Source organism: Pangasianodon hypophthalmus, chromosome 9 (assembly GCF_027358585.1).
Source record: "Pangasianodon hypophthalmus isolate fPanHyp1 chromosome 9, fPanHyp1.pri, whole genome shotgun sequence".
In the NCBI taxonomy this organism is placed as follows: Eukaryota; Metazoa; Chordata; class Actinopteri; order Siluriformes; family Pangasiidae; genus Pangasianodon; species Pangasianodon hypophthalmus.
The window spans coordinates 13,850,902-13,860,749 of NC_069718.1; the positions used below are offsets into that span (position 1 = coordinate 13,850,902).

The following is a 9,848-nucleotide window of genomic DNA, read 5'->3' on the forward strand; positions in this document are numbered from 1 at the left end:
CAGGCTCTGTGAAGGCAAAATAAGACCATTAACATAAACATTGTTCAAAATTTCCTTTTGTCATCAAAAGAGAACACAATTCTCTGAAACATACTTGTATAGACTGAAACACCGAGTGCTTCTCCTTCTGTTATATTATCTGCAGCAACAGCAGATATCAGGATGGTGTAATTGACTCCAGGATGGAGATTAGTAATGTCAAAGAAATTGTTTGAGGTTGCTGAACTCAAACTGATGCTGTCATTGCTCCACTGTACTTTAAAGAAAGCTCTTTCTCCTCTTGGTCCAGTCCAGTTCAGAAACAGTGAGCTTGTTGTAATTTCAATCACATTCAGGTCACTAGCAACATCAGGTTCTGTGAGTACAGGTTAGAGGCTCTTGTGTCAGTAAGTGACAAAAATCCACATGAAACAAACAGTTAATAATAAATTTCATGCATTCAGTCTTCTTCATTAAGTACTTTATCCTGGACAGGATTGGAGCTGAAGCTTATGCCAGGGAAAAAATGTGTACAAGACGGGAATACACTCTAGATTGGATGCCAGTCAATTGTAGACCACCATGCACACATTCACACACAGGGGCAATTTAAATTAGCCTGTCAACCACACAGCATGATTTAGGGAGATGGGAAGAAACAGGAAAACTTGGAAATAACCACGCAGATACATGGAGAACATGTATAGAAACTCTAAACAGACAGTAACCTGAACACAGCATGGAACTGTGGACACCATGCAATGCTACCTGCTGCACCACCATGCAGCCCTAATACCAAATTACTAATCATATTCACTCTATATTTCTAACTTATGTCTTACTTGTGTAGGCAGAAATGCAGCTGTAATTTCCTTCTGTTTTATCATCTGCAGCAACTGCAAACACTTTGAACATGTACTGCACTCCAGGAGTCAGATTAGTTATGTCAATCATGGTGCGTTCAGTAGACGTATTCATTGGCGTACTGAAATTCTCATATTGGATTACATAATGGGAGATTTTCCCCATTGCCTCAGTCCAGTTCAGTAATATAGAGGAGGTTGTAACGTTAACTACTGTGAGATTGCTAACAGTGTCAGGCTCTGTGAAGGCAAAAGAAGACCATTAACATAAACATTGTTCAAAATTTCCTTTTGTCATCAAAAGAGAACACAATTCTCTGAAACATACTTGTATAGACTGAAACACCAAGTGCTTCTCCTTCTGTTATATTATCTGCAGCAACAGCAGATATCAGGATGGTGTAATTGACTCCAGGATGGAGATTAGTAATGTCAAAGAAATTGTTTGAGGTTGCTGAACTCAAACTGATGCTGTCATTGCTCCACTGTACTTTAAAGAAAGCTCTTTCTCCTCTTGGTCCAGTCCAATTCAGAAACAGTGAGCTTGTTGTAATTTCGATCACATTCAGGTCACTAGCAACATCAGGTTCTGTGAGTACAGGTTAGAGGCTATTGTGTTAGGAAAATACATTAATCTACACAAATCAAACATTTAATAGTAACTTAGCAATGGTATACTTATAAAATCTTATATGACTTCAGGCTCTGTGTGTACAGGTTCAATTACATAATGGGAGATTTTCCCTATTCACTCAGTCCAGTACAATAATATTGAGGTTGTAACTGTTGTGAGATTGTTAACAGTATCAGTCTCTGAATTTCTCTGTTGAAAGTCACTTAATTCAAAAAAAAGTCACACAAATGCTGATATCATCAACCAGTAATCCTTAAGCCTATGCAACACTCTTATTCCAAAAAAGTACAGGACTTACTTGTGAATGCTGAGATCTGAGTTGGTTCTCCTCTAGTTTCACCATCTGCAGCAACTGCAGTAACAGTGAATGTATAGCTCACTCCAGCAGTCAGACCAGTGACAGTGTAAGACGTGTTTGAAGTGGTACTGCTGTTATTCACACTGCCATCAGTCCAGTTTACTATAAAGTAGGACCTGGCTCCATTTGGCACATCCCAGGTAAGAGACACAGATGATGTGGTTTTGGTAGAGACAATGAGACTGGTGACAACATCTGGTTCTGCAAATCATAGACACACACACACACACACACACACACACACACTCACAATTGGCAATTACTGACATCTGTATTTTAATAGCACAAATATTGTTTCAAGAAATGTGTCTAAATGTATGTACGTAATTCTGAATCATTAAAACTCTGCTGTATAACTGCTAAAACAAAATTAAGGCCCACATATACAGACACACAGAAAATTATAATTATAGAGAGACGTGTACTACTCATTTTGAGAATTTTGAGTCGGTTCAGATGTAATGAATAAAGTTCTTGCTGTCAGTAGTACAGGACTTACTTGTGAATGCTGAGATTAGAGTTGGGGCTCCTGCAGTTTGTCCATCTGCAGCAACTGCAGTAACAGTGAATGTGTAGTTCACTCCAGCAGTCAGACCAGTGACAGTGTAAGACGTGTCTGAAGTGTTCCTGCTGTTACCATCAGTCCATTTTACTGTAAAGTAGGACCTGTTCCCACGCGGCTCATTCCAAGTTAGAGATACGGATGATGTGGTTTTGTTAGAGATAGTGAGATTGGTTACAACACCTGGATCTGTGAACCACACACACACACACACACACACACACACACACATATTTTGTGTTCATTTTAGGAATGCATTTTTGAAGGAAAAAAAAAACCATTTGACTCAGGATACGAAAGTGAAAGTGAAGTGACGTGTGGCCAAGTATGGTGACCCATACTCGGAATTCGTGCTCTGCATTTAATTGCACACACATATTATGAATGTTTGGCAGCCAGGATGTTGATTCCACTATTCCACTATCTACTACAACTGAAAGCCAAAAATTCATCATTCATTGAAAGAAGAGCACTTTATATGATATTATATTATATCTGACATCAACATCTACCATGGAATTATACAGTCTATTTCATCCTACTATGTCTTTGATCAGTACTGTATAAAGCATTATGACCTAATTTCTCCCTCCGCTGATTATACTGCAAATAGACTATTTTCCATCACGCTGCAACAGGCTACAGATGTTTAAAGCAAAACTCTGTACAGTGAAAAACAGTACACCTAACAGTAGAATCTAACAGATGGCTTCCATCAAGCATGCATGATATTAACATGTGCAGAAAAAATGTTTATATTTAAGGCATCATGAAATAGCACTGGACACTACTGTTATTATCATGGCATAAGATCACTGCACAGGCAAGACAACAGGTACAAGGTCAAGACTGAATGGCACAAAGGCATATTTCCACTGAAACCCCTTCTGTGGTGTTTTTCATCATGCTTCACATAACAGATACACTTCCATTTATATTCACACCAGCTCTGTGAGACGTGATTTATTCACATAAAATGACAGTCTCTTGATTCTGCTGTGTGTAGGTTCTTATTTCTTTTTTACTTGTGCATAGGAGTAAACCAAAATTTCAGAAATTCATTCAGAGATCACACAGGGGTTGGATGCAACTACAGGTTTATTAAAAGAAAGGAAGCATCAGGTCAGGATGGGAGCAGTGGTGAATGCTTTTTGAAGTCTTTGAAAAGCTTGTTCACAGTGTGAATACCAGGCTAGTCTACATGTGTTAATTATTGACATCTATATATTTTAATATCTTAAACATTGTTTCGAGAAATGCATCTAAATCTAGGTGTATACAATTCTGAATTATTAAAACTCTGGGTGACGATTACTAAAACATTACTAAGGCCCACACATACAGAGACGAAGAGAGATATAATTACACAGAGAGAAATGTATTACTCTTTTTGCACAGTAGTGTATTTTGAGCAGGTTCAGGTGTTCGGTCAGTCCAATATAATCTAATATTCAATCTATTCATTCTATTATATAAGGCTGTCTTTATCAGCAATAAAGGATTTACTTGTGAATGCTGAGATTGGAGTTGGGGCTCCTGCAGTCTGTCCATCTGCAGCAACTGCAGTAACAGTGAATGTGTAGCTCACTCCAGCAGTCAGACCAGTGACAGTGTAAGACGTGTCTGAAGTGTTCTTGCTGTTATTCACACTGCCATCAGTCCATTTTACTGTAAAGTACGACCTGTTCCCACGTGGCTCATTCCAGGTTAGAGACACAGATGATGTGGTTTTGTTAGAGACAGTGAGACTGGTGACAGCATCTGGCTCTGTGAATCATACATATGGTAATTACTATCATTAAAATTAAAGACATAATAATTATCTATTATGGCTTTGATTCCAACCATTCAGGAGACACATCTGATTCCACTTGTTTAATCAGCTGATCATGGTCTTTAATTGACCATCAGGTACAGCTCCTGTTTGGTTGGAACAAAAACCCCGCAGCCACACTGGCCCTTTGCAGATAAAACTGAACTCTGCTGGCAAAGCTGCACATGTCACAGACCACACCATTTATTTTAGATGACACTTCAGAATGATTGACACCTTTCAAGAAAATGGGTAAAAATCATTGTATAAACTAAACATTACAATAATTCAAAATTTTCACTCTAACAAGTGGTGAAGCGAATTATCTTTCCACTAATGAAAATTATTCTCTTAAAAACCTTCTTTTTTAAATAATAGTATTTTCTCACAAAATTACTGATACCTCTAAAAGAAGAATTTAAATAAAGGCAAACAAATTATACAAATTGTCATCCTTGAAAAATCATGTTTCTTAATTTAAAACCTGTAAAACCCTTCTGTCAACCACTATCATGGAAAACCACAAAGTTTAATTTATTGCTGTGGTCAACTCTTATAGACCACCTGCATAACAACACTGTTTAGAAGGGTTGCATCAGTGAAGGCCTTTCCTACGAGCAACCCGCAAAATGCACTGCCTGAACTGCACCTATATTACTGGATAATACCAGTTCTGAACAGGACCAGTAAGCACTAGGGTATATTAGCCCAAAATCTGGTTGCTTTGGCCATCAGGTTAAGCTTTCAGGACGTTATAATGACATTAAACATGTATTTTCTAAATCAACACAGACACAAAAGTCACATTTTTCACTGGCCATCTCAGTTTTTGAATTCGAACCCTGTTAAAAAGCCACAGTGTGCATTAAAGACGACAGACCTGAGAATATAAAGAATATAAAAAATGTTTAAAATATAATGGTGCTTGAAATGTTTTTCATGGAGTAGAGTTCCCTCCAAGAACCCTCTGTAAGTGTTCAAGTGTCTCCGAACTTCATAAAATATTAATTGTAGGGTGCTGACAAATTTGAAATTAGTGTTTCCCAGAAAAAAGCACTATTTAATAAAAAAAAAAAAAATCAAGTCTGAAAAAACACGACACAGTATCCATATAAGTTTAAAATAAAAATTTCCTTCATTGCATGTTAGTCCTTTTTGCTTTTTTAATTTTCCAAATGAGTTCCAATTATTCTGTATTTACTCTATATCCATTTATTTTATATGCAAAAAGAAGAAAACCACTGAATAATCATTTCTGTTTTTAAAACAGAATAATAATGTGAAATACAGGATTTACTTGTGAATGCTGAGATTGGAGTTGGTGCTCCTTCAGTTTGGTTATCTGCAGCAACTGCAGTAACAGTGAATGTGTAGCTCACTCCAGCAGTCAGACCAGTGACATTGTAAGACGTATCTGAAGTGTTCCTGCTGTTATTCACACTGCCATCAGTCCATTTTACTGTAAAGAAGGACCTGTTCCCATGTGGCTCATTCCAGGTTAGAGACACAGATGATGTGGTTTTGTTAGAGACAGTGAGACTGGTGACAGCATCTGGCTCTGCAAACCACAGACACACACACACAAAACCCCACAAATGTGTTAAATATTGACATCTATATATTTTCATATCTTAAACATTGCTTCAAAAAATGTGTCTAAGGTGTATCCAGGTGTATACAATTCTGAATTCTTCTGAGTTTAAACAGGGTGCAATTCCCCCGCAGGAAGCAGGCTAGATACATGAAACACACCTACTGCTTCGGCTGACATATGTGCTTTAAACGATACTTAGGTTGAGCTTTTGAAAACAGTTTTTACCTTAACTGGGGTCAAGCAATAGCAAATGAGAGCCTACCTAACTAACACCTACTCCAATGTCCAGCATGTGCACCTAACTAACACCTACTCCAATGTCCAGCATGTGCACCATGCCTCTCTCATTCCACTCAGAGATGTCACACACCTCTCGACTAAATACATGTGAACACATTCTTGTTGCCCCATGGGCACACTCGAAGAGGAGGCCTCTCCATCTCCTGTGAGATGGCTCTGTCTATGCCTTAGGAAGAAAAAAAATATTTTGCAAAACTCCCACTCAGCAGCTAGATTGGAGACTAGCAACTGAGTCTGAGGACTAGCCGGAAGCTAGCTAACTCGTTAGCCAATTTGAGGTTGTTGTTTGAAACTGAGAAAATATGCTGTTTGGAGGCAACAAAATTCTGCATCCCCTAAAGAAGAATCGTTTATGGTGGAGAAACATCTCTACACAACCAAGTTAGGTTAAAACCTGGGGATCGGGTTTGAGTTGTGGACTGTTCCACTAAGTCCCCAAAGCAGCCGTGTAAACAGAGAGCATTCTCTGTAAAAGCGTGAGGGCTTGATGATGGTGCATTAGCCATTAAATAGGGGATAGTGGTCACTACCTGACTCATGTGTCCCCACTGTCGGGTGTATTGAAATAAGGCTTGCTGAGAACTACACAATAAGTGTGTCCCAAAGTGAGATACCAAAATGAATGATTTAAAAACCTGTCTTTTTCAATATACACAAAATACTAAAACTAAAAACAAAGCTTTTTTGTTTGAAAAGTATTGGGTTACAATAAAACTATATTACAGCTGTATTTTGTTATTAATTCTATATCTTTCACATAAATGTCAACTCAAAACAACACCAACTGCATGTGTTATTCTTTTCATATATTAATTTTCTCCCATTTTCAAGATAGGAGCCAATAAATGATCATTTTGAATAGTAATGTATTTTGAGCAGGTTCAGATGTTCACTCATCTACAATTCAGTCTAATCTGTCTAATGAATAAGGCTGTCTGTCAGCAGTACAGGACTTACTTGTGAATGCTGAGATTTGAGCTGGTGCTCCTGCAGTTTGTTTATCTGCAGCAACTGCAGTAACAGTGAATGTGTAGTTCACTCCAGCAGTCAGACCAGTGACAGTGTAAGACGTGTCTGAAGTGTTCCTGCTGTTATTCACACTGCCATCAGTCCATTTTACTGTAAAGTAGGACCAGTTCCCATGTGGCTCATTCCAGGTTAGAGACACAGATGATGTGGTTTCGTTAGAGGCAGTGAGACTGGTGACAGCATCTGGCTCTGTGAATCATACACACAGACACAGACCCACAGACCCACAGACACACACACACACACACACACACACACACAGAGTATACACACAAATTAGAGTTCCTTAAAGCTCTGATCAGTAACTGCTGAACAGTGTGGCAACTTAGATATAAAGAGATATAAACATATAAAAGAGAGAAACATACATTCACTTTATTAGTAACACCTGTACACCTGCTCATTTATGCAGTTATCCAGTCAGCAATCATCATGTGGCAGCAGCACAATAACACATATAATAACACAGTAACATATAATCATGCAGATACAGGTCAAGAGCTTCAGTTACTGTTCACATCAAACACCAGAATGGGGAAAAATGTGATCTCTGTGACTTTAACTGTGGCATGCTTGTTGGTGCCTTCTATACTCAGACCAACCCATCTGACAAGTCACAGAGATCACACTTTTTCTTCATTCTGAGGTTTGATGTGAACATTACCTGAAGCTCTTGACCTGTATCTGCATGATTTTTTGCACTTGAGCCAAAGCAATAATCCAAGAGTTGCTCTTATGGATTCTTGGACAGTGCATATGCATGTATGTTGAACCATGAATCTGCAAGAGATATGCATGGGTACTTACTCTACTACTTATTCTACTTACATTACTCTAGTTTTGCCGCCTCTTATAGTCCTCATGCCACGCCCCTGACACCCCATAAATCATTTTCTAGGTCTGCCACTGTGTACGATGACAATAAAGAAGTTCTATTCTATTCTATTCTATTCTATTCTAAAATGCAACACTATCAACATCTTTCAAGAGAATATGCAAAAAATGATCATAAAAAATAAATATTAAATATATTAAAAAAATAATAATTTGACTAGCATTTTTCCCTGCACAAGCCAGGTAACTGTTATAAAAAATATTTAGCACATAAAAATACCATTAACAAAAATCAAAGGTAGAAATAATACAGTCAACAATCTGGAACAGGTGAAACTTTGCAAGGAATTTACATGATCATAAAAAGACCAAAGATCATTGCTATAAAATGTTCTTTAAAATAAACATAAAATTGCATAAAGATAAAATTGTGTAAAGATAAAATTGCATCACTTAAGAATACATTTTATGTTTAATAATATTGGGCTCTATTTTCGTGCCAATGCAAGAATAAATTGCTGGTTGTATTTTTTTTTTGGTCATAAACTAATGTGCTGTGCAATAGGGCGTGACTTGCAAAATTTGCTGACACATGCCATATAAAAAGATGCACACACAGCCATACAATTCTCTCCAGTTTCTTACAGTTCAGGTTCATGCATATTCAGTATGTTTGTCACCCCACTTCAAAATAAATAGGCTTCTTTCCACAAATACAAACTACATACAACAGACTTTGTTATTTTATCTGTAACAAGAACAAACAAGTCAGTTGTGGTCACACAGAAAGCTTTTACGAAGCATCTTTTAGCTGCACACATGCTTCTATTTAACTAGTGTTTAAATCAGCACCGACTAGGAGACACTAATACTCACATACAGTAGATTCCAAAAATATACAATGTGCCGATAACATTATCTGCAGTACAGGACTTACTGAGGATGGACACTAAAATGGACACATTCCTAGGAAAGCCTAGGAAATTTTCTGTTGCTAACTCACAAGAAACTAACAAGAGGTATGACACAGTGTGCTATACACCAAGTTCTGTCCTTTGTTCAGTAAAGTTGTTAGTTTCAGTCCACTAATTTCATTGGACAAGCGCCGTTCCAAGACTGCTGATATTCAGTATAACAGGACTGGGATCACTGCATCACTCCGTTCGTCTGTGTTCGCTATGTACAATTCCTAATCTAGCAATAATTTGTTACATTTAAACTGTTACTACTAAGAACTGTCAGTCAATCTGTGTGTTACATAGCAACATGCAACTCTCTATCCAGCTGTGGCTTCTATTGGAACTATTTAATAAACAAAATATTTGGCCATATGGTGTCTGAACTGTTAGTTACTTGATATTAATTTCTTATTAATAGAACCATAAAATAAAACATATATATAAAATAAAAAATGTATACAGTACTGTGAAAAAAGTCTTAGGCACATGCAAAGAAGTGCTGTAGAGCAAAGAGGCCATCAAAAATAATGAAATTAAACGTTTCTACAAACAGTAAACATTAATAAATGAAACAAAGTCAGTATTTGGTGTGACGATCCTTTGCTTAAAAAAATAGTAGTCTCAGGTACAATTTGTGCAGTTTTATAAGGAAATAGCTGGCAAGTGTAACTGAGCATCTTGCAGAGGCAGCCGCAGTTCTTTGAATGTCACACTTGCTTCTTATTTTTGCAGCAACACCCAGCAGGCTTCATTATGTTTTTTGCCTGAAAATGGTGTCTTACATAATATGCTGCTCTCTTTACTGACATACATTTTTCTGTAAAATTTAATTTTGTGCTGGAAAACTAATGTTTGGAAATCTAAAATGTTTTTGTGCTGACTCGATAATGTAGAAGTCTGCCTAAGACCTCTGCACAGTACTA

At 37.4% G+C, this 9,848-nt stretch overlaps 1 protein-coding gene across 1 annotated transcript in view; it reads right to left on the reverse strand.

Moving 5' to 3' along the window:
* Positions 1 to 44: 44 nt before the first annotated feature.
* Positions 45 to 9,848, reverse strand: part of LOC128318745 (receptor-type tyrosine-protein phosphatase eta-like) — a 91,167-nt gene continuing 81,363 nt past the window's right edge. The window contains exons 9-16 of the mRNA XM_053236575.1: positions 7,061 to 7,321; positions 5,507 to 5,767; positions 3,903 to 4,163; positions 2,334 to 2,585; positions 1,775 to 2,035; positions 1,171 to 1,431; positions 822 to 1,082; positions 45 to 355 (exon numbers count right to left, since the gene is read on the reverse strand). Of these exons, the coding sequence (XP_053092550.1) occupies positions 45 to 355; positions 822 to 1,082; positions 1,171 to 1,431; positions 1,775 to 2,035; positions 2,334 to 2,585; positions 3,903 to 4,163; positions 5,507 to 5,767; positions 7,061 to 7,321 (2,129 nt within the window). The remainder of the gene's footprint in view (positions 356 to 821; positions 1,083 to 1,170; positions 1,432 to 1,774; positions 2,036 to 2,333; positions 2,586 to 3,902; positions 4,164 to 5,506; positions 5,768 to 7,060; positions 7,322 to 9,848) is intronic.